At 48.8% G+C, this 25,152-nt stretch overlaps 1 protein-coding gene and 2 long non-coding RNA genes across 3 annotated transcripts; all 3 read right to left on the bottom strand.

Annotated features, from left to right (window-relative positions):
• Positions 1-3,463: 3,463 nt before the first annotated feature.
• On the bottom strand, positions 3,464-14,696 carry ano10b (anoctamin 10b). Its single transcript, XM_056598897.1, has 16 exons — positions 14,579-14,696; positions 14,360-14,435; positions 12,189-12,436; positions 11,007-11,180; positions 10,613-10,750; positions 10,277-10,393; positions 9,715-9,831; positions 9,224-9,568; positions 8,684-8,866; positions 8,204-8,259; positions 8,028-8,102; positions 7,448-7,612; positions 6,930-7,121; positions 6,551-6,688; positions 5,761-5,877; positions 3,464-5,394 (listed from the first exon to the last, which is right to left on the bottom strand). Exons 3-16 carry the CDS (start codon positions 12,427-12,429, stop codon positions 5,386-5,388), a joined length of 2,067 nt encoding a protein of 688 aa, XP_056454872.1. The 5' UTR covers positions 12,430-12,436; positions 14,360-14,435; positions 14,579-14,696; the 3' UTR covers positions 3,464-5,385.
• Positions 14,697-15,868: 1,172 nt separating this feature from the next.
• On the bottom strand, positions 15,869-18,444 carry LOC130389495 (uncharacterized). The gene is made up of 3 exons (XR_008896561.1): positions 18,374-18,444; positions 17,840-17,927; positions 15,869-17,471 (listed from the first exon to the last, which is right to left on the bottom strand). It is a non-coding gene; the product is annotated as an uncharacterized LOC130389495 (long non-coding RNA).
• Positions 18,445-22,429: 3,985 nt separating this feature from the next.
• On the bottom strand, positions 22,430-22,944 carry LOC130389507 (uncharacterized). Its single transcript, XR_008896562.1, has 2 exons — positions 22,871-22,944; positions 22,430-22,664 (listed from the first exon to the last, which is right to left on the bottom strand). It is a non-coding gene; the product is annotated as an uncharacterized LOC130389507 (long non-coding RNA).
• Between the last annotated feature and the right edge of the window lie 2,208 nt (positions 22,945-25,152).

The raw sequence follows: 25,152 nt of genomic DNA, 5'->3' as shown, positions 1-25,152 counted from the left end.
CCTGGGGCACCGCAGGGCCCCCCCGGAGGCCCCCGTGGTCAGGACCCCCGCAGCGCTGGGGCAGATCTGTGAGGACGAGGAGGAGGAGGAGGAGGAGGAAGAGGGGGAGGAGGAGGGGGGGTCGAGTCTGGCCCCTCCGCAGGCGCCACAGGAGAGCGCCGCCGTGGAGCCGGAGACGGCCGGGCCACAGGGGGGAGAGGAGCTGCAGCCCGCCAACGCCATGGAGCTGGGGGAGGACGGGGAGGAGGGGGAGGAGGGGAGGGGGAGGCGGCGTTCGGGTCGGGGGGCCGCGGCGGGAGGCGTGTGATCTCCGACCAGCCGCTGGGTAACGGTAACGAGGCGCTGGGCTGTGGCGCCGAGGGGCCGCCCTCCTCCGGACCGCGCCGCTTCATGGGGGTCCAGTGCTGCCACGGGGAGCCGGACCCCACGGCCCCCGGGGTGGCGGCGGCGGCGGCGGCGTTGGGGGCGGAGCCCAACAACAACGCCAACGCGCCGCTCCACCTCCCCCCCCCTCAGACGAGCGCCCCCCTCTCTGCCCTCCCCTCCCCGCCCTCTGAGCTGAGCCTCAACGGACACGGCGCCAAGACCCCCGGGAACGCCGTCGAGAGGGACGACTTCCTCAGGGACCAGGCCCACAATGCATCTGGGTCCGAGACGGCGGGCAGGACGGAACCCAGCAAGGCTCGCAGCATAAAGCTGAAGGACCGCTTGTTCCAGTTCCCCCTCTGCGAGAAAGCCCTGGCCTTCAACATCCCCACACACAACAAGGCCAAGGTGCTGCCGCTGGCCCAGTACAACTGCTGCCACGTCCTATAGTCCCGCCCCCGCTCCCCAGGAACCCGCTGCCACGTCCTGTAGTCCCGCCCTCACTCCGCAGTACAACTGCTGCCACGTCCTATAGTCCCGCCCCCACTCTCCAGGAACCTAATGCCACGTCCTATAGTCCCGCCCCTGCTCCCCAGGAACCCGCTGCCACGTCCTATAGTCCCGCCCCCACTCCCTAGGAACCTGCTGCCATGTCCTATAGGCCCGCCCCAACTCCCCAGGAACCCGCTGCCACGTCCTATAGTCCCGCCCTCACTCCCCAGGAACCCGCTGCCACGTCCTATAGTCCCACCCTCACTCCCAAGGAACCTGCTGCCACCTCCTATAGGCCCGCCCTCACTCCCCAGGAACCTGCTGCCACCTCCTATAGGCCCGCTCCCACTCCCCAGGAACCTGCTGCCACCTCCTATAGGCCCGCCCTCACTCCCCAGGAACCTGCTGCCACCTCCTATAGGCCCGCCCTCACTCCCCAGGAACCTCCTGCCACCTCCTATAGGCCCGCCCTCACTCCCCAGGAACCTGCTGCCACCTCCTATAGGCCCGCCCTCACTCCCCAGGAACCTGCTGCCACCTCCTATAGGCCCGCCCTCCCTCCCCAGGAACCTGCCAGGACCGCAGCAGCCCACAAGCTATCCACTGCAGGCTACACTGACTCAGAAGGACGAGAGCAGTCGGCCATAAAGGTGCATTGGCTCAAGGCAGTCTGACACACACAGTAGAAGAAGAGGCAGCCACCACTGGCTCCCCGTTAGGGGTTCAATGATTTGAGTCATAACATTTTCTTTCTACTCTCTAAGACTCAAGAGCACGGCCTCTGGAGCCCCCTGGATGGGGCTGAGTGTGGCGTCACAACTCACAACTTTCACAGGTTGATTGCATGCACATAGTATTGCACACGCACGCACGCACACACACACACACACATGGAAGTTCCCTTGTTACAGGTAGAAACACTGTGGGCCCCGCGGACAAAACAACAACAACACATACATACTAAATACATTGCTGCTGGATCCACGGTTTTGTGTTTCTGTAGTCAGCTTTCTGTTGAGTTGAGCTTATAGACCGGGCAGTCATTAAATATAGAAGCGTTCCATTCTCCATTGGCAACACTGGACCTAGGAAAGTTGGCAGACATAACCGAGGGAAAAGGGTATATAACGTTATGGCTGGCCACTCAGAGTCGTTTAATAAGCTACTAGTGGGTCTGTATATGGATATGGTGCCTAAAGTGCTCAGTGTTCAATGTGTCACAGATTCAAGCCAATCCGTTACATTGCACCAAAAGTCACTGTAAGACTTACTTTGTATTTGCTGTTACACCACATTCCCACTAGTAAATGAAACTAGTCTGTTTAATGTGAACATGGGACAGCTCCACTACAGTATATATGTGACGCATCTTTCTCTAGCCTCTGCTAGCTACAAGATAGCCTTTTTAGTTTCCTTTTCCTTGCGTGACTCACCACAAATGTACCACGTTACGTCAATTCAGGACCTAAAGAGGTAAACGTTTTTTATTTCACGACTAAGGCTGTTACAAGATGGTTGGTTTTTATTAATGTATATTTTTATGTCTCGAAAGGTCAATCAGGATCCGTCATTGTTTTCATGAAATTATGTACAATACTGTAAATGTACTGATTACGAGTATTGGCGCGGATGCAGGTCTTCCATGTAATCTATTTAAGTATTCTCATAGACACTAGGAACGCTTCTAACATTATCATGAGTTTTATTTTGTTAGATGTGATATTTTGACAGTGTTTGAGCTTCGTGGTAGTTCCTAGGAGATGGTTATGCTTATTATTTCTCACGATATACCTCCTCGTGTCTGGGGCGTCCCCAGACATGCTCTTTATGTAACCGTAGGACTAGCATAAAGGCAGCTTTGTAAAGAAGCTGTAATCACTTGTTTCCTACCCTTATCCCTCCCCCCTCAATACCTCCGAGTGGTTCGCGATTGTCACCATCCTCAAGTTTGACTTGTCTTGCATAGTATTTTATTATGTAGAGAATGTGTTGCACACACTTTAAAAGGCCAAAGGGTATAAAATAATAAGCTAGAAATTCTCCAAATTGAAGTCCTCCCAAAATAGCTCTTAGCTAAATGCTATATATGAATAATGGCCATTTACACAGGGACAAAGACTATGTGTGTTGGTGATTTTTACTTCATGAATTATGTGTCCATGACCCGCCGCCCTCTGCAGACAGGATCCCGTCCACTGGATTAAACACTCAAAGTGTCATTTGTGCAGAGGAGGCTGCTTGGTGGTTCTGCTCCTGTGTAAATGCTGCCCTCACATCGGGGCGTGCCCCATGTTCTCTCACCGAGAGATTAACCTTTTATGTATTTATTTATTAAAATTTAAAAAATAACATCTCCTGTGTGCTGTGTGGTGATTCCACAGTGTGGCTGAAAGAGTGTATGCCTATCTATCTGTGGTCCGGTGGAAACACGTCACTTCTAGTCTATATTTCATTAGACTGAACAGACATATTATAAAAAGTCGTCTTAAAGCTGAGCTGATGTCCAATCAAAGCTCTGTGAATATCTATTGTGCATCTGTCCTGCATTCAAAAGCAGCTCAAGCTCTTAAAAGTAAAAATAACATCAGCACATAATGTTTAGCAAAGAAGGTAAACTTGGAATTTTCAAGGAGAAGTAAGCCATGTTTATTGTAAATGTACAAAAGCCTATGAATAGTATATATTTGGTCATCACTCTCAACAAACAAAAAGGGTATTACTGCATAACGTGACGCACACGAGAAGTCAGGGTCAGCCTGGGAATAGAACCTGTTTCTCTTTAGTGCCTTGCCCAGGGGCAGTTTTCAGATGGTAGGATCCCTGGATGTAACGTCAGTCCATCTCCGCTCTGCCTGTTTGACTTATATATTATCACAATATGCCTGCAGTCAATCATTAAATAACATTCGTAAGCAAGTGTAACACCACCTCATTCAAGTACAGTATCTGTTTAAGGCAAACAACGCGTGAAAAAGTATAAATATATATGGTAAAACAACACATTCATAAAAGGCACAATTCTTTGGTTGCTCTGTGTGATCTCAGATCCACAGCTTCTACATGTTGGTTAAATAAGGAATCGGATCTACTTCCTTGGGGATTTCTTCTTTATCGATGTCTAGTGAAATCTATGACATTGTTTTTCCAGGAAAGTGGTATGGTGAGGTGGTATATGAGTTAATTATGAGAGTTAAGGGGATTTTAGCCACATTGATTTAAGAGTACATCAAGCAGATAATGCGTATTTATGGACGAGCAAACCGTGATGAATCACATGAAAAAAGAAACACAGCACCATTATCAATACTTTAAGGCTTCTGGAAATTACAATGCCTAGGTGTGAATCAAACAATATTATGTAAGTATGTAAAATGTCCTGAATGCAAAATGGCATGGTGAATTAGGTGAGCCGGAATTTTTTCTCCATTGAAGCTTGTTGTTGAATTTTGTTTTTAAAAAACAATCTTTTAAAAAATACAATTATTCAGCAGGTAATATTCAACCCATTGTTCTTTTCTTTAACACAAATTCAGGGTCAAATTCAGTTTTTCTTAAATTTATTAAATTCATTAACATCCACGTAGTTCAACACGCCACCTTGTAGTGAGGTCATTCTGCACTAGCATCCGCTCACACAATATGGACCAGGACCTTCTAGACACTAACAGCACCCGGATATGAAAGCCATGCGCTACGGCCGCTAAATGACGCGCTCTACCTTAACTCGAAAAATAGGAAGTACCACTATCATCAATTAGTAGCATTTAAAGCAGTCCGTTACAGAGCGAAGCGTAACAGTCTCCACAGGGCCTCAACAGCCACCCGTACAAATCAAAATCAAAACACATAAAAAGTCCTCTTGGAATAAAGATGCACTACCCACACCAGGCGAGCGTCACAGAGGGTGTCTGTGAACGCTGAACGCCTTTTGCATAGCCCCCAGCTGCTCTTGGGGACCCACTTGGGACTGGAGCTCCGGCCGGCGTCACCAAGGGGCCAGAAGGCTGCAATGCCTGTCCCTTAAAACATGGCCTCCCCCCTTAGTTTTGTATCCATATCTCCTATCCCGTATTTTCACCTTGACCCATCCGTCATGCTCGACCCATGTGTTGCGTCAGAGTGCTTCGTTCACACAACTCCAAAAAAACAAATTGTTACTGGCCTTCCGGATAGAAGGGCGGGGTCAATTCAACCGACTGCAAAATAAATGCAAATGCATTGCGAGTAATTGTACCAGCGGTTATGATCCCTCCTGGGTTATCAGCAAGTGAAAAATAGTGGTGCCCCCCCCCCTCTGTCACTTCAGATGCCCCCATGTCGAGTTTCTCCTGCCGCCGTGCGTGTGAGAATTTGCCTGGGGTTAGCCCTGAAGCACTGCTAGCTGACAGAAGGATATAATAAGGGCATATAGTCTGCTCTCTGTGAAGTGATACTCAACGGGTTGCCTAGCTACGCAGGACTGGATGAGAGTGAATGCAGCACTGAAGCTCCAAACACAGGCCTGCCCCATTCTCTCCACAATCCCCTTCACTGTTTCTGTAAGGGAGGGGGGAGGGGTCAGAGAGGGAGAGGGGTCAGAGAGGGAGAGAGGGAGAGGGGGAGAGAGGGAGAGGGGGAGTGAAAGGTCAGGGGCCAGCGGGTTTTACAATCAGACCATCAATGGTTCCCTTTCACGGTTTGAAGGCATTATATGATGTGATGTATGATCTTTTTTTATTATTAGATAGCAGCTATAGCTACCATTAGTTCTAATTGTTACTTAAAGAAAAATAAAAATATCAGTAAGAATTGTAGCAGTGATTATATTACTGAAAATCAAATAGAATCCCAATCCCACATCAATAATACAAAGATGTGTGCGAGTGAGTGAGTGAGTGAGTGAGTGAGTGAGTGAGTATTAACCTGCTGTCCTAAGGCCTGCATTGATATGAACTCGTTCTGCTCTCGTTTAACTCGGATCCAGTCCGGTTCATCAGGGATCAGTTTGGCCAGAACCATCTTGACCATAATCAGAAGATGCTGAACAGACGCACGCACGCACACACACACACACACACACACACACACACACACACACACACACACACACACACACACACACACACACACACACACACACACACACACACACACACACACACACACACACACGTATAAATATCGACCTTGAAAAAAAAGATTCATGTCATCAAGATCAAGGCTAGAGATCATTGGTTTCCGATCCCTTAAGGCAGTATAGACCCTCCTCACAAGGATCGCATCAGGACGACACAGGGGGGCTCAGAACAGCTGGTCTGGCTCTGCTCTTTTTATATACCAGGGAACACTAGTTTAGTCAACTACCGGTAGAAGACTTCTCTCCACTAGTTTAGTCAACTACCGGTAGAAGACTTCTCTCCACTAGTTTAGTCAACCGTAGAACTTCTCCACTAGTCCCCGTGGCCTGGTGATAACAGTAGCAGACTTCTCTCCACTAGTTTAGTCAACTACCGGTAGCTGACCTCTCTCCACGTGCCCTGGTGTTAACCAGGGCACGGGTAGTTGACCTCTCTCCACTAGTTTAGTCAACTACCCGTGCCCCGGTGCATCAAAGGAGCAGACCCGTGACCAGAGTTCTGAGCGTGTTTCTGCTCCGATGGCCTCTCCGTGAGGAGGGTCTCTACAGCGCCCGGGGGGGGGGGGGGGGCGGTACCTCCATCAGGACGGCCACCAGCACGACATTGGTCCCAGTGACGCCGCTCTCATGGCCCAGCTCCTGTAACCGTGGCGACAGAAGCAGCAACCAGCAGTTGGAGATGACCGACACGAAGCTCAAGACCTCAAACGCTGTCTGTGGGAGGAGAGACGCGGAGAGGCCAGGGAGACACACGACAACGTTATCCACAATATGCCGTCGCCTTAAACCAGTATACACAGGAAACGGCAAATAGAAGGTCACTCCCGCAATGACGTCAACATATATGCTATTCCAATCTACTGAGAGAGATAATAATCCAGCGTCTGAGACATGGGTCACGGGACTGCATGGATCTGCTCGCTGTGCCTCGTCAGAGTGAGGAGGAGGCGCTGACCTGCCACACCCCCATGCCCGCCACGGGGGCCGAGAAGGGCTTCTTGAACAGCTTGCACATCTTGTAGGCGTCGGAACGGATCTCCGTCAGGTTGTTGATGAGCAGCAGCACGGCGGTGAGCGGGTAGACGCAGGAGAACAGGCTGAAGTAGCCGAACTGCACCAGCAGCTCAATGTACTCCGAGAACAGGCCCTGCGGACAGCACACAGGGGAGCGCTCTGACATGACGGCGTCTGGGACTCAAGACAGCGGATACACAGGCTTTGGAGTTCATGAACCGTCCAAACACACACACACACATACCGCACAGCACACACACGTCAAAATGGATATTTTGAATTTTAGTTTAACCGTCGTTTAGTTTATTAGGTGTTTTGTATAGACGGGTTTGTATATATTGGAGTACTTTCCATATTTGTATTATTATTTGCAATGCTGGGATTCAAATTTGGCGACTAAAGGGCCGATCTTATCCCAGCAACGCATCGCACGCACGACCTCCACATACACACACCCACAGGGAAATCAGGAAGGCTGCTCTGGTTCCTGAACTTGTCCTCCTGAGGGTCCTCCTTCTTCTCCTTCCTCTTGGGCGCACTGAGGAAGCGGTCGACCAGGAAGGGGATCACCACCTCCGTCACCTGGTTCACCAGCTGGGTGATGATCAGCAGGGAGGCCAGGCGCTGGAGGGGCGAAAGACAGGCGGTAACACACGAGAGAGAGAGAGAGAGAGAGAGAGAGAGAGAGAGAGAGAGAGAGAGAGAGAGAGAGAGAGAGAGAGAGAGAGAGAGAGAGAGAGAGAGAGAGAGAGAGAGAGAGACAGAGAAAGAGAGACAGACAGACAGACACATCTCCTCATCTATTACCAAGGTATAGTATAGTAATAAATGCATAATGATTGGTTAAATAACGTAGCATTTACTGGTAACTACCTCACATAGAAACTGTTGACATATATGCCTACACTTATTGTTTTGTATTGGGATGATCTGGGATCAATAAAGTACTATCTTATCATGAGTAGATTAGGATCCACTCAACTCACCCAGAACAACCGGAGACTCTCCCGGCCCTACAGAGAAGGTTTTATGCTCTTACCTTGCGGAGTAGCGGCAGGTCCTGCTTGTAGAAGGCGATATGGAAGAGCACGGCAAAGTAGTTGAAGAAGGTGAACTACAGCAGATTGACCCAACGAGAAAGGAGGGGAGTGAGCCATGGTTCATCTCATCACAGACATGAGGACGTACAGAGATGGAGAGGAGGTCAAAACCTACCACGAGGATCTTGCCTGTGAGGTGATCGTTGTAGGCCGACTCCTCCCTGTGGTTCTCTAGGAAAATCAAATAAGCTGGATCAATGTGTGTGACAAGGTTATCTATCTGAATGATGAGCAATTACACTTCTGTTGACCAATGATAACTGTGGTTACTATGTGCTGCTTTGCATACGTAAAGTACTTTTTTACGACAGGAATGTGTAATATAAACTATTCTCAAGCCTTAAAGTCAACAAATTCCATCATTTATTTCATCGTTTCCTCAAGCAGAAGTTGTTATCAAAAGCCATTCAAAAGTCAGTCAGAAAACAATTAAAAATAAAGTGCTGCACCTCTTCCTCGACCCTGACCCTCCCTCCCCTCTCAGTCCTCCTGACGTTCCCTTCCATTGAGAGATCCGGCTCCAGGCAGGTCACATTCCATCCTCCACCTTTTCTATTCACTCACTCCAGTGGAGCCCCAGCTCCCCCCCACTCACCGAACTCTGTGAGCGCCAGCGCCACCTGCCTGTAGGCCGTCCCCAGGGCGTTGGTGTAGACGATGTGGGCCACGGAGGGCAGGTAGAGCACCACGCTGGACAGCAGCGAGTCCCACTCAGCGTGGAGGCTCTGGGCCTGGGCCTCCCCCCAGTAGAAACCGAGCATCCCCATCACCACCAGGCCTGGGGGGACAGGGGGTACTGTTAGGGTTAACCCCAACCCAAACCCTAACCCTAAACAGAGCATCCCCAAGGACCAATGTTTAGAACATCCCTTTCTGTGTGTTTTGTATCATGTGTATCATGAGACCTAACTGGGTGACGTTGAAAAAAATTGGAGCTGTTTAACACTGTACTGCTGCTCACTGGCTCCCTCTAGAGGCCTACCCGGGAGTTTAACACTGTACTGCTGCTCACTAGCTCCCTCTAGGGGCCTACCCAGGAGTTTAACACCGTACTGCTGCTCACTAGCTCCCTCTAGAGGCCTACCCGGGAGTGTAACACTGTACTGCTGCTCACTAGCTCCCTCTAGGGGCCTACCCAGGAACAGCCCCACCGCGGGCACCGACACCAGCGCCATCCGCAGCTCCCGCTGCCAGGCGGGGAACAGCGGCTCCACGCGGCCCGTCACGGGGTTCACCCCCAGGGCGCCGTGGTAGGCGGGGCGGGGCTCGGAGAAGCGCTCGGCCAGCTGCATGGTGCCCCAGCGGTACGCCAGCAGGGTGCTGCGGCGCTTCCACATCTCTATGACGACCGTGGACCACAGCATGCTGAACACCGCCTGGATCATGTGACCGCTGACCGTCTGGTCGTCGTCGTCGTCCCCGTCGCCCGTGGCGACCTTGGAGTCTGAGATGGAGTCCATGGCCTCCTTGTTGACGCTCCCTGGTGGAGACAGTTGATTAATGACAGCAGCCTTCGTCCTCAGGGGGAATCCTTCGACTGGTAGCACAAATCTACTGAGTCTATGTGTTTGATTCGTAGGGTTTTCCTTTAGGAGGCTGAGGAGGAGAGAGAGGGGAGCGTGGTACCGGAGAAGACTGTGAGGATCATCCCCAGAATGGCGGGAGGGAGCAGAGACCAGGTGTAGAAGTCCAGGAAGCTGAAGTAGAACGCTACGGTACCGCCGAAGTAGGCGTGGATCTTGTCTGGGATGGAGCGACAAAGAGGAGAGGAGTCGTTGGAGGAAGTGGGGGATCGTAAAGTGAGGAAGAAACTGAAATGTTTGTTGTCGTTGAGGTTGTCTGGGTTGTGCCTTCGTTCTAAGTGAGGGGAGGAGGATCGTACAGGAAGGAGGACATGTGCATTGGGTCTTTGCATGCAGTTGTGGCTGTGGCTGTAACCTCGACCTACAGACTATTTCAGATGTCAGTGTATTTATTTTCTCAGTATGTGTCCCTTTCAATGTTTGCATCTGAATGTGTCAGACAGCGCATGTACGTGTGTGTGCGTGTGCGTGGACGCGCGCGTGTGTGTGTGTGTGTGTGTGTGTGTGTGTGTGTGTGTGTGTGTGTGTGTGTGTGTGTGTGTGTGTGTGTGTGTGTGTGTGTGTGTGTGTGTGTGTGTGTGTGTGTGTGTGCGCGGTCCATTCACCCAGAGGCTGAGTCAACTGGTTCCCAGAGTACCAGCAGTCACTTAGAGCCTTGAGTTTGTCCTCGTCATTCAGGGGGAACATGCCCTGGACCACGCCCACCGCCTTCAGCTTCTGCCCTGTGGACCACATCCTGTCAGCTTTATCACACACACAGACATACAGACAGATAGACAGACAGACAGGCGGGCGGGCCGACAGAAAGAGTGGGGGGGAGGGGAAGAGAGAGAGAGAGAAAGAGAAAGAGAAAGAAAGAGAAAGAGAAAGAGAGAGAGAGAGCTTGTGTCTACTGAGAGCACGTGGAAAGACAGACAGCCAGCCAGCCAGCACAGTCTCACAGATGTTATCCCGGCGTTGCAGAAGGCGCCCCTCTGGGAGTCCGGGTATCTTGAGGTCCCTCTGAGCTCGCAGGCCCTCCAGCTCGTACTTCACTATGTACTGTCTCTCAGCCAGGGTCAGGAAGACCTGCACGTCGTCTGGAACACACAGGGTCACCCGTCACCTTACGCTAGGGCTCTGTACATAAACACACAGGGTCACCTCTCCCCGTACGCTAGGGCCTGTACACAAGGTGTACGCTCACTTTAAGGCCCTGTGTGTGTGTGTGTGTGTGTGTGTGTGTGTGTGTGTGTGTGTGTGTGTGTGTGTGTGTGTGTGTGTGTGTGTGTGTGTGTGTGTGTGTGTGTGTGTGTGTGTGTGTGTGTGTGTGCGCGCGCGCGCCCGCCCCCCTACCGGCGTCCCTGAAGTTGCTCCTGTCGTGGTAGGAGAAGGCCGTCATGTCCCCCGTGCGGTAGGGCTTGCACAGACCCAGCTCCTCCGCCGCCCGCAGCAGCGTGCACCGCGGCGCCGACACCACGATGATGTCACCGCTAGGCTCCTCCCCCGGGTGGGCGGACAAGCCTGCACCTGTCGGGGTCAAGTCGTCAAGGCAACAGAGAAGCCGGCGTCTCAAGTCAGACGTTGGATTCGAAATGACAAAAATCACTAAAAAGCAGCTCCCGCTAAGATCCGTAAAGCGGGCTCTTGGGTTCCTCTAAGCGTTCTACGAGACCTCAGACGTCAGTTAGTTTGTAGCCAGTCTTGTCCCTACCACGGTCACGTTCAAAGAAAGCCGTACTAAATACAAAACTTTATACAGACCACGACCATTCAAATCAGCCTGACTTGTTTACCGAAAGTCGAGACGGATCATAAAAGAAAATGATGTCACTGGACCGACAAACCAAATTGCAAAAAAAAAAAAAAAGTTTAATGTTTTAAATAAGTAAACTAATCTTGTCTTGCTTGTCCTTAGAATACAGATTGATGTTGCTGATTCCCTGTGTCCTCGTTCTCCTGTGGCCCCGGTTGCCAGGGGCCCGGCTCGTCACGCACCCTGGGAGAGACTGGGGCCAATTCACCCAGAAGACCCCAGGGGCCACAGTCTCCCTTTACATCGTTTTAATCGTTTGTACTCATATTTCTGTAGTTGCACTTTGCTCAATGTATCGTACTGTAGTTAGATTTGGGTTAGTAACATGTTTTTTGTTTTTTTGGCGTTGTATAGTCCTACAAATGTGACCCGACAGAAACCTTGATTTCACTTGTAGGCCAAATTCTGACAAACATAAACCTATGTGTGCTATAAGAAACCTCCTGCACGTTCACGAGGAACGGCAAACTCAATCATCTTGCTTTTCCACTTTGCTCCACATTGTCAGAAGTTGTCAGTTCCTATAAACCAAGATGTCAGCCCCCACATTGCGGTACTTCTGGCGTCACGGTGGCTTCTAGCTCACCTGTCGGGTGGGTAGAATGTTTTGTCTGACCAGGTCTCCTTCTCTGCCGGCTTCTCTAGGTCTCAAAAATTTGCACATGCAAATTTGACCCACAGACGGCGACACACACACACACACACACACGCACAGCCCTCACCTCCTTGTTTCACGGCGGTGGCTATGAGGGTGATGACCCAGTCCTTGGTCTCTCTCGGGAGCCCCGCTCTGAGCTGCAGCAGCACCAGGGGCTCCACGGGGCCCCCCGCGCAGCACGTGCAGCTGGCCCTCGTCCACCCCGAGCCGTCTGCGCTCACGGGCCCCGAGGCCTTCTCCCCGGGGGTCTTCGTCTGCGGGGCCCCCAGACCCCCGTCGCCTGCATCACTGCCAGCCGAGCTCATGATGAGACTGCATGCGGAAGGACATCGTGGTCATACTGGAGTATATGGTGGTGGACTGGGTAGACAGGTGTCAACCACCAGAGGGGGGCACCAAAGTCATACTGGAGTATATGGTGGTGGACTGATAGACAGGTGTCAAGCACCAGAGGGGGGCATCAAAGTCATACTGGAATATATGGTGGTGGACTGATAGACAGGTGTCAAGCACCAGAGGGGGGCATCAAAGTCATACTGGAGTAATAAATAATAATAATACATTTAATTAACAGTATATGGTGGTGGACAGGGTAGACACTAGACAGGTGTCGATTTGAGAGGCTCTGATATTGAGGTAGTTATTTAACAAAGCCCGTGTTCAGTCCCAAGTGTCTGTGCTCACTCAGTCAGTGACATAAGGGTTACAGAAGACTTAGTCTGTATGACAGGTTGAGTGGTGTTGTTTTAGAGAACAGTTTGGAGTGGACGTCATGATTACGTCCCAGCAGTAGCCCGCTGGCAGAAGATAGAGATCTTACGGAGAGATGATGGAATAGTCACACAAAACAGCTACAAGAGGTCTTTTGTGGCTTCATTAGGGCCATCCCCAAAGAACCCCTTCAACGCTAAACTGAGCAATTTGTAAGCCATTAAAACAACAGAAAGGACGAATATTACGTGGTTTTGTCTCCATCGTTGTTAGGTGACGTTAGCAATACAGGGCTTAATCACAATGGGCAAACACCAGAGCTTGACTGGCGCTAGCAACATTTGAGCAGATCAGCATGTAAACAAACAAAAGAGTATTTAAAGCAGGCATATTGTTATTTGTCACGTTGCACGAGTCCAAATATTGAGAATAGTGTAAAACTGTGAACATAAGAGTTTTTGCATCGAAGGATTACTCCTATTTACAAGTCTAATTTGTGACTGGATTGAAAATATGCATTCATATTGTTTTTCCTCAAAGTTTATTGGTTGTATGTCTGACATGTTCCGTGTGTCTGGTTGTAAGTCTGTCCAATGCGTCCAGAGCGATTTGGTCGGCTCCCGCTGATAACACCCCGGATCAACTCATGGGGTGTTATCAAATTAACTGAGAGGTTCCGCACCAATTCGCATTTGTGAATTGATCTATCGATTAAGTATTTGACGTCCGGACGGACAGGACTGTGAGCCTGGGTCTGGAACTTCCTCCCCTTGTGTCTTTCCTTATTAAAACCTTTCAAATAAATTCTGGCATCAAGAGAAAGAACCATTTGAACTTTGTGTTCATAACACAACCTACTGAGAGAGAGTAGAAGGGGGATTTCTGCCATCGGCCCGTCTACGAACTACATCATTGTTATTTAGGAACACCAAAGAGGTCTATTCAATTCTGTCCTATTCTTAGCTCCATAAACTACACATAAGCCTACTGTTGAAAGAGCACCATCCATAGCTCATTACTCGTTGAAGATAGGGCTAATGCCTTCCATAAAACCAAAGTGCCCTCAAGCCCGGTTGTTAATGTTCTTATCAATCTCTTCTGGGGTTACCGTGCATTTGCATGATGCCAGCAGCAGCAGCGAGGTGGAGGGCTTCACCTTGCATCTTATTTCACTGTAACAGTCTTGCTGGGCCACCTTGTATTTGCCTGACAATCTCTGGTGATGCAGTCGCCAAAGCTGTATCATGTTATACACATAACCTGTCAAGGCCATAGCCACAACACACAGAATCAGACCTAAATGGTCATCGAACCTGCAGATGTTGGGACTTCTGCGACTCTACTTTAGGCCTGATGCTCCCATCGTTTCCCTGGCTGGGCTTAGCACCCTCAAATCACTCTGCTACACACACACTCTGCTCTGACAGTGCAGGAGTCCTTTACCGGCACACGCTTTCGAGAGTGAAAGACAGAGCAAGCGAGCGAGAAGAGACACACAGAGGACGACCAGGATGAATGACCAACCTGCAGGGTAAGTGGGGATGAGGTCCGGGTTGGCTGCTGAGTGACAGGCCCACAATCCCGCCACTGCTCTGTTTACCTACAGTCAAACATAGAAGAGGAACAGAGACAGCCAGCCAATCACACGGGGCTTTAGTTTACCCCGAGATCCAAACAGAGACCACGAATTCCTGAGAATACGGACACACACTCCAATCATCTCGTACGCACACACACACTTACCTTAGGGTTCTTCCTGCTTGGGGAGAAAGTGAGGGCGTGTTTGGCTATGTCTTTGTGTGTGTGTGTTTGTGTGAGTGTTGTGTGTGTATGGCAGGAATGCAGACAGCTCTCTCGCAGGGTGTGGAGGTTGGTCGGTAGCCAGGCTCCTCCCTGCAGGGACGCCCCATTGGTTCAGCAACTGCAGCCCCAGGTCCTAGCACCCGCCAACCCATGCCATGCTCATTCTTTATTTACTTTTATGTAGTATTGTTGCTTCCACAACACACTTAAACAGCAATCCCTTGTTTAATTAAATAGAAAAATCCTTGTTGATAAATAATCATTGCAGTGGTCAAAGGGGGAATGTTTAAGACAGTTGTGAAATGCATCATGTTTTCTGGTGAAACTGTTTTGAATTAGCTTACGGCTTTACTGTTACATTATACTGTTTTGATTTAATTGATTCATGCATTGTGTTCAGCCTTGAGGTCAGCATCCCATTGAAAAGACAATATTCTTAATGCAGAAAGATAATATCAAGCATATATGGCCAAATAATGTATCTATCGTTTAACACTTTACCTATATAGTTCGATGTTTAATATAAATTGAGTATAAAGTTAATACAAGTTGAGTGTACGTTGAGCATCAAGATTGTCTCAGTTTAGTTTCAGTTTTGTCAGTTGTCCCATGTCAACATTGTTTAATTTAAAACTGAATAAGGTTATCAAGAACATATTATCAATATACATTAAATTATACATAACATAATCAACATGTCAAGTGAATAGCTATTATCCATCTTCAGACATGTTTCCCCTGAATGTCAAGTCTCATTTCTGTCAAATTTGTGTCTGGTTTGAGTGCTATCAACTTCATTTTTGCATGTCGTCAGTAATTTCAACTGACTCCGATATGCATATCCATAAAATATCCATAATATTTCAAATGCGTGTCGACTGAGTGTTGTAAAATATTAAAATAAGTATCACATGCTTATCATCATAAAACCACCATAAAACCTGACACTCAACAGCATGTCTTATAACAGTGCCTTTCTACAATCCAGCTATACGATCATGTAACGTATAACGAATCATATAACGATATATAATATAACGAATAATATAACCAACAATATTTCTATACAAAAACAAGGTAGCCCATTGATTTCTGACCTGCCCGGCCCACTCACCGCCTGTTTGTCCGTCTGCCCTGGCCATCATATCCCTTCTTTTCCAGGTAGGCTATACTAGGTTATTAACTTATCCTGGAAATTATAATAGTATGTTAAACAAATCCCAGCACCACACCAAAAGGAGGCAGCAAATCAGAGCTAAACATATCTATCTGCTCATTTCCACATGGTAAGAGAGCAACACAAAACAGGTTTATAATATTTGGATGTTTTATTTTCTTTAAATCAAGCAGGTTACATTTCATTGGTTTTTACACAATCTGATATTTGGAGGCATTTGCAAATATGCTCATAAATTACATGATATGTAATCCCAAAGAATGAGGTGGTTAATGATCAATATTGGGATCAACAGTGATCACCCTACTAATGTAGGCATTACGTATGCAGGCAGAAAAAGAAAAGTTCCCATTAAGGTCTCATGTGAAACACCACAGGTCTGAAATACTCAGGAACACATGAAAATGGCACAAAAATGAATTTCACTCTCCAACCTTTTGCTAAAGAGACGTTGACGCCCACAGAGAGCCTGGAGCTCACAGGACAACATTCACACATTCTGCTTCATGAAGAGGTCAGATTATCGTCAGACCATAGACATTACATGTAAGGACACTGAACATTTGGCCGGATTACACATAGAAATGCAATCCAAAACAAAATGGGTAAAGATAAAGCATGTTTATTGATGCGTCAAACAAAGGTTCAAATATCCACTAAAGCACTTCAAGCCCTCAAAGAATGCAACTCAAAACGCAGATGAGGTAAAAGAAGAAACTTCTAAATTAAAGTGGAGCGACCCAGGGACAAGTCTGGTTTGGGTTAAAGATTATGGATGGTTAACTTTGTGTAACGTGTTTGACAAGCAAGTTTAGGTTTTAGGCAAGCGACTTCAGGTATTAGGCAAGCGACTTCAGGTATTAGGCAAGCGAGTTTAGCCAAGCGAGTACAGGCAAGCTAGTCAAGCTAAGCGAGTTTAGGTTTTATGCAAGCGAGTTCAGGTATTAGGCAAGCGAGTCTAGGCAAGCGAGTCTAGGCAAGCGAGTCTAGGCAAGCGAGTTTAGGCAAGCGAGTTTAGGCAAGCGAGTTTAGGCAAGCGAGTTTAGGCAAGCGAGTTTAGGCAAGCGAGTTCAGGCAAGCGAGTTTAGGCAAGCAAGTTCAGGTATTAGACAAGCGACGCGAGTTTAGCCAAGCAAGATCAGGTTTTATGCAAGCGAGTTTAGGTTTTATGCAGGCGAGTTTAGACAAGCGAGTTTAGGCAAGCAAGTTTAGGTAAGAGTCAAGTTACTTTAGGCCTCACTTTATTTGCGGTTAAATTGCGGCATTAGGTTTAGAAAGAAGGTTAAGATCCAGGATCAGGTTTGCTTCCAGCCTCGTCCCTCTAGCCGCTCCCTATAAAGAGGGTTCCCAGCTACCGTGTTAAAATACAACAGCTGGGATTACAGATGTGGAGTACAGAAATAAATGACAAAGATTGATTCAAACATTCTTCCCCCAAAATGTGGTGAAACATAAAATGGAGAAAATAATTACTTTCTCTCCATTGAAACTCAGTCATATCTTACGATCTCACGAGGTCCCGCCGCAAAGGGCGGACTTACAAGCTCTATAGAGTGTGCACTGTGTGATGATGTTGGGTGTGGATTAATGTGCTGGTGTAGCCATCCAGGGATCCTCAGGGTTTATGGGAGTAGGACACACTGTTGTAGTTCAGTACTGTGAAGTAAATTGATGCAAAAAGTAGAATCAGTGTCAAGGGCAATCAAATGTCTATAAATGCCGGAACAGCCCCATCCGGGCTCAATCAGCATTTGATTTCATAGACTCAAATTAGCGAAAAAACAAGCATTTATTTACCTCAACAGACCTAGTGCTGGAGAACCAGGTTTAAAAAAAATTCAATACGAGCCTCCAGGTGAATTGGAGTTGCTGCATTTAATTAACTTTAATTTAATTAAGAGCACACTAGTCAGTGGAGATGTTCACAGAAAAGACTGGTCTTCAGACCTTAATAAAGATCAGGAGGGATTATATAATTGCCGTTTGACGCGTTAGGTCTGTTCAAGGACGAAGCAAATATTTACCAGCGTTGGTCTCTGCACGATGACACCCAGATGCCGCACATCTGGTCTCCCTTTAAGTCGCCTGAAGGAGAGGTCAACTTAATTGAACCTAAGGGGAATGGGTCACAAGGATAAATCAAAGCTAAACATAGAAAGGATGAAAACAAGCATCGATATTTTGATGTAAAAACATTTAGGTGTACGATCCAACCATCAAAAACAGGCTCTTCTTATCATGTTTCCAATGTACCCGAGTTGCTACGCCCTCATCAGCCACCAGGTGGCAGACTTGATTTTGTCAGTAGAAGGAGCAAAATAGCCATCCAGCTTGATTACAGCAATAGTAGAGGAGCGAGTCTAAATAATGCGTTTGAGCACCTTCAGCCATTGGCTCTTGTTCAAGGACATCCCGCTGATTGGATGAAGTCAGATCTTATTCTCTAGAAGGTTTGTTACAGAAGAAGCCCCTAGTATCAAAGCAACATACCCGCCAAACAAAACTAACCTTGTTGAATAAATGAAAATGTCTTCAAGATGGTCAATCCAGTATCTTACCGGTTCCACAGAGAGTCTCTAGTCGGCTGCGCTGCAGGCCTTAGGTCCGTCCTCGAACCAGTCAGTCATTAAGCTGCTTGGTCTCTTCAAAGAGGTGGAGGTTTGACCGCCTGCACCATGAGGACGCTGTGGATACGGTTTGGGACCATTTATCAGCGGATCTGAACTGCAGAACTTTAATCACATCAGCTGTAGATTTATGTACCTTCTCCGGAAGATGAGTGGTCGTTCAGCCCCCTGCAGTGGATCTTCATACCCAAGTGTCGTCTTCAATCCTCTGAGCAACCTCAGTTAACCATTTGAGATATGACCACAGCTACCCCTATTGTACTCAACTACTAAGTAGGATACAACACCTGTTAAGTGTTTTCCCCCAGACAATGTCTGGTCCATAGGTGGTGGTTGGGGGGGGGGGGGTCTTCGTTGAGGGTTTTCAGTTTCGCAATATACATACAACCCGCCTTTTCAATTGCATGCGAAAATGCTTATGGGCACGACTATTGTTTTGAACAGTATACGTATTACAGACAAATTATTTATCTACAATTTTTGTATTGAGGAAAGTATGTTTTCTTTCCCTACGAGTTTGCACTTGTAATTGCATAATTATTTTTTTATAATAATTTTTCTACATTGGTAGTCATAGCGGGGCCCTACTGTTAAGATAGCCTTAAACACACAGTACTGGGGGAAACACTGCAGCTACTTGAGTTAAGCATTAGAGTTTAGTCCCCAAATGGCGATACCACCAGTTCATGGCTGCGCTCTTTGATCAAATTGATCAGATTGAAGAGCTTACCTTCCATGGATGAGGAGCTGGTTGGTCTAATCACGACCCGCCTCCAGACCTCCACCGCCGGATCCCCCAGCCGTCGTCCACCGCCGGGACCGTCTCCTCCAGGACCTCCACCGATGCCGCCCGCCCTCCAGGACGCCGCCACCGCCGGGCCCTCCAGGACGCCGCCGCCGCCGGGCCCTCCAGGACGCCGCCGCCGCCGGGCCCTCCAGGACGCCGCCGCCTCCGGGCCCTCCAGGACGCCGCCGCCGCCGGGCCCTCCAGGACACGGCCGCCGCCGGGCCCTCCAGGACGCCGCCGGCCCTCCAGGACGCCGCCGGGCCCTCCAGGACGCCGCCGCCGCCGCCGGGCCCTCCAGGGCCGCCGCCGCCGCCGGGCCCTCAGCCAGGCCGCCGGCCCTCCAGGCAGCCCCGCGCCGCCGCCGTCCGGGCCTCCAGGACGCCGCCGCCGCCGCCGCCGCCGGGCCCTCCAGGACGCCGCCCGCCCGGGCCCTCCAGGACGCCCGCCGCCGGGCCCTCCAGGACGTCCGCAGCCGGGCCCTCCAGGACGCCGCCGCCGGGCCCTCCAGGCTGACCGCCAGCGGGCCCTCCAGGCTGACCGCCAGCGGGCCCTCCAGGAAGTTGCCGCCAGGCCTTCCAGGTTGGTCCCAACCACCGCCTCCAGGCCCTCCAGGTTGGACCCAACCGCCGCCTCCAGGCCCACCGACTCCAGGACCTCCAGGTTGGCCGCCTCCAGGCCCTTCTGAAATGTGAGACCACAAGTTCCGGTTGCACACTGGAACATTTTCTCCCCTTTAATCATGGATGCACTGAAGATGAGTTACACTTACTGGATGAGGAGCCGCCACCTGGCCCTCCATGCCGCCCCTTCCAGGTTGGACGCTTCCAGGACCTCCAGGCCACCGCCGCCTCCAGGCTGACCTCCGCCTCCAGGACCTCCGCCTCAGTCCTTCTGAAAGGCGAATGACGCGTTCCATTTGCACACTGCACATTTCTCCCCGTACATGATGCAGATAATCAACTCCTCCTCTGCTTTAGCTCCCACAGATCTCACTGATGCCCTACTGTGCAGTCTTGAGTGAGGTATTATTTAAGCCAACAGCCAGCCACACACACCTAGCCTACATCCTGGAGCTAGTCCTAGTGGCTGAGAATGCATCTGACATTTTCCAGAACACCTCAGAGTTGCTGTGGCGCCATGTCAAAGTTTTAATTCTAAACAATTCACCAAGCCTAAAAAAAGAATGTGCAGCTGTGCAGTTCCGTTTCTCACCGTTCTGCATCCGTTGGGCTGCACGGCTCCCGGCCTTCCCTCCACCTGCAGCGAGCGCCTCCAGACGACCGCCATGGACCTCACGGCGAGCACCTCCAGACGACCGCCACGGCGAGCACCTCCAGACGACCGCCACGGACCTCACGGCGAGCACCTCCAGACGACCGCCACGGACCTCCAGACGAGCACCTCCAGACGACCACCATGGACCTCACGGCGAGCACCTCCAGACGACCGCCATGGACCTCACGGCGAGCACCTCCAGACGACCGCCACGGACCTCCAGACGAGCACCTCCAGACGACCGCCTCCATCACCTCTACTGAAACAAGACAAAATCTATTTAAACACTGGAGATTTTTTTTCTCCTCGCTCACTCAGATGTCAATAGCTTATCTTCTCCCATTCTGTGCGTTCTTGAGAAGTATCATTTCCTATAAACTCCCAAACCCAGCCACACATCTAATCTTCATAAGGACACTCGTCCTAGTGGCTGAGAACGCTTGGCTAACAAGCCAATCACAACCAATGACTGAATTCCAGTTTTATTCTGAACCGTTTGACCACGCCAAAGAGGAGTTTATAGGATGTGCAGTTCCACGGCTCACCCGTCTGTTCCTGTAGGACTGAACGGCTCCTGGCCAACATCCACCTGCAGCTCCCAGCTCCAGACCCGCTCTGTTGAAGCCTCTGGGACTACAATCCGCTCCTGAACAAAAACAACGGTCATAAATCATTTGGTACTCTGCAATCCTTGGAAATATTATGAAGCATGAGCTCGAATAGAAAATGTTCAAATCCTGTATAATGATTAATTGTTGTACAAATGTGTATAGTTCTATTGATTACTTTTTTACTTCTATAAAACATTTAATGAATAGTGGGAAACGACACAAGAAAAGTAAATGAATGCGGTTTTAAAGCGGTTATATTAGTAAAGCAAGTCTTACCCAAAAAGTCAATAAATGGTGACCACATTTTATCATTATTATTATTAACCATTTAGTGCTTCACTAACTTCCTATAGCAAGTGGAAACGTTACTCTCCTTCATTGGTGATGTTCATGTTCCTCGATATCTTCCAATGGACTCGTTGTGAAATCCTTCTGGATCCTCTGCGTTGAAGTGCGGTTCAATTTCCAAGGGGCGTGTCTAAAGGGCGCGATCTAAAATGGGTCGATGCTCTGCTATTGGATAGGCCTCGACTAATCATAGCATTGGAACGGGTTATGCAGAAATGCATATTCCTCAAAATCTTTTAGTAGTCGTTCGTTCTTTTAGTGAGCATATACAGTCTTTAGTTTCCCAACTTCCATCTTTGTTGTTGAAACACCTCTACATGTTGCGTATATCCAACCTCACATTAGATAGCCTAAAGGGTTGCTATTGGTCGGTCTATTTCGTACCGGGCAGAAAACGTTATATAACGGGGGGCGCCTGACCGCATCTTTGAAGAGCAAATTATATACGAGGTCCGTCTAGTTCCGAAGCTATTGGTGAAATACGCAAAACGAATATTGAAATGTTAATTTCGGCATTTAATTTGCATCTACATTTTGCCAGTGAAGGAGTTTAGGTTTGCCAATCCGAGGTCTAACAGGCAGTAAACATGTTCATTAAAATACAAATGCAAAGTCCACAGAACATACGCGAATAAAAAACACATTGCACCACCAGCGGTCAACAGCAGCAGCAGCAAGTGTATTGAAAGTAGAAAAGTAGTAAAGAGAAGAATAGAATTGGGAGAGTGGTGTGCAAGTCAGACACCACATCTAACCCAGGACCACCTTGCAGATCACAAGCAGAAAACCTTCTACCAGACCAACCAAACACACATCAACAGGCCCCCAGTCAGTAGGGTCAGTCAGACAGGTTTCCACAGAAGGGCTCAGTGGGGTTATGGGTTGAGCAAAAACAGAACCCTTTCTTCCTTCCACAAGTTTCCATCCTGGATTTTTTTCGGACATGCGGAGTCGGACATGTTTCAAGTTATCCGTGGATTCCTGAGGGCAGTGAAGTATCTGCAGAAGGTGACGTCCAGGTCCAGCGGTCTGCCGCATTGACCACGAGATCTTTAACCGAGTGGGACCGCCTCGGTTTGAGTAGGCCTACAACAGTTTGTGTTCAACAGCGTGGAGGTCCTCGTTTCCATCAGAGTTGCTGCAGTTCTTCCATGCTGCTTCCACAGTGAGCAGAGGACACTTCCCAGTGTGGTGGTCGGTGCTGTAGCGGTCCGCAGCGTTAGTTAGTCAGTCGATCCCATAGATAAACCACTCAACACAAACTACCACTTCCATCAGCAAATCCACATTAACCTCCAGCGGTAAAACATGTACAATAGAGGGGCGAGAACAGACGACAGGAGGAGATGGGAAGAGTGTAACATGTGCAGTGCTCATGAAGGAAGTAGGCTACCCCGCGTTACTCACTGCGTGGGTCCCGGTGGCGGGGGGTCAACGTCGGTGGCCACGATGTCCGGATTGTTCAGCCCACGCAATCCAACGCAAAATAAACGATTAAAATCCGTCACGGTGGGGGCGCTTTATGAGGAGAGGCGGGGGAGTCGCAGCTGAAATCAATTAAGAACTAGTGACCTCCAGAAGAACGTGATTGGTTGTGAGCGAGAAGCTCGAGCCGAGAGACGGCAAAGGCCTGCGTATTGGTTAGAGCATATTCAGGCACTGACTGATATGACCATATCAACCGGTGTGCTGACTACTTGTACACAAGGAACCATTAGATTTTACTGTGTAGATTTAGAGAAAATGTCATTTGAAAAACGTACACATGCATATTCTCGCCTTTGCAAAATTGTATTATGTCAGCACTTTGAAGTGGGCTATAGACCGTATTTCACATAAGTTTACGCACTGACTGATATGACCATACTAACTGGTGTACTGACTATACATGATACTGATGAATAATTATGTTAGATTCTAAAAAAAATTGAAATGTTCTAAAATAGGTACAATACTATAACCACGTTAATAAGGTTTGTAAGAAACCAAACCGTTGGGAAAACGGTTGAAAATGTAGCAAGTTATGGTTATTTATAAAGTACATACAGTACCACTACCCAGGGCCGTTGCACCAAATCCTGGGCCCCTATACAAGAGGTACTAAATGGGCCCCCCTGCGCTGAATTGTTGAGGGGGGGGGGGGGGGGGTAGGGAGCAATTGTTGACGGGGGGGGGGGGGATTGTTGACGGGGGGGGAGAAGTGGCCGGTAGATAATGGTAGATCATTTTATTTATTTTTTTATTTTTTATTGCCATGGGGCCCCCCCTCTGCCTTGGGCCCCCCCACAACTGTCTCACTTTCCCCCGCAGTCCGTCGGCCCTGGTCCTGACCACCACAATGTTATGGGTGAGCAGCTGACTGGCAAGATGTCCGCAAGTGCGGACATTCTAGACGCCGCCGTAAGACAGCTAGTGTTCTATATGTCTAGTCTACACACGTAGGTGAAGGGTTTTATTTTGAAAACGTTGCGAGATACCACCCAAAGGCTGTTTAGAGTAAAGGCGCAGGAAGATTTTGTGTGACGGCTTGGTTAACCGCGGATGAACGAATGGCGGCTCACTTGACCGCAGTCATAATACGGGGGGCTCTTAGCTCCACGACCCGGCCACCATGGGGCCCACATTGACCTGCCCATTAAAACCAAACACACACACACACACACACACACACACACACACACACACACACACACACACACACATTTTATGGCTGCAATGCAGTATGACTGTACACCAATATGAAGTATATTAAATTCAGACATTATTTTTTTGCAGAAACCTTTTCATAAATAGTTTAATCGAACACTACCACCCAAAAACTTTCTGCAAACTCCAAACACGTTTTTATGGCACTATTTTGACACCATTGACATATATATTCTTTGTAAATAGGTGTATACCTAACCTTGACATACACAACCACACAAGTCCAGAATGGGAAGGCTGTTCCCCTTCAGTTCCTCTTATTTGCATGTCTGCCTTCTTGCCTGTCTTTCCGTCTGCCTTCAGATGGTCTGTACGTTTGCATGGAGGGATAGGACTGCCTGCCTATGGACCTATAAGGGCTGCCTATAGTGCCTAGTACCTACCCTGCTGCTGGGATATACACGTACAAACAAGTGTGTATACACGCGCATTCACAAATGCGCACCAACTTCCTTGACGTGGAGGGATGGGATAAATTCGACCACAGGTTTTGTTTTTACTTATTTACAGAAGTGAAAATAAAGCCCCCCTGTGGGGGAACAACACAACGTTTGTCCGAACAAGTGGAGGCTGGTGACGTTAGCGATTACGGTGGACAGGATGCATCATTTTTCTTTCAAGTATTCACAGCATTTGTCCATCCCAATAACATGAACAAATTTGAAAGTGTTCATGATCCCATTTTGTACCCAGGTCGGAATCGATTCGCACGGTGGGACAATACATACAAGAAGAAACAAGAAGACGAAATACACGACAGAATACGAAGGACTTATTTCGTGTATTGTAATGATATTACCATCTTAATACGGCTTGCATCAAGGACATGGTGAGAATAAAGCTATGTTTGTCTCTTCTGACGTTGTTGCGCACGAATCGCTAGCGTCGTGAGACCATAATGATCTCGCGAGATCACAATCGGCCGATCATTGCAAAATGCAAACTTCAATATCTGGATGGTGCTCTCACGCACTTCCACTTTT

The sequence above is a fragment of the Gadus chalcogrammus genome, chromosome 9 (assembly GCF_026213295.1).
Source record: "Gadus chalcogrammus isolate NIFS_2021 chromosome 9, NIFS_Gcha_1.0, whole genome shotgun sequence".
Lineage (NCBI taxonomy): Eukaryota > Metazoa > Chordata > Actinopteri > Gadiformes > Gadidae > Gadus > Gadus chalcogrammus.
Note: the sequence above shows the minus strand (reverse complement) of the source record. Positions and strands in the feature narration are given on the sequence as shown.

Excerpts from the sequence above, each read along its gene's own strand:
- ano10b (XM_056598897.1), bottom strand. The coding sequence starts at position 12,429 with ATGAGCTCGGCTGGCAGTGATGCAGGCGACGGGGGTCTGGGGGCCCCG. Across the intron at positions 10,751-11,006 it reads GAGCAACTTCAGGGACGCCG|ACGACGTGCAGGTCTTCCTG; the intron begins GTAGGGGGGCGG and ends TGTGTGTTCCAG. Across the intron at positions 6,689-6,929 it reads CGGGCATGGGGGTGTGGCAG|ACAGCGTTTGAGGTCTTGAG; the intron begins GTCAGCGCCTCC and ends CTCCTCCCACAG.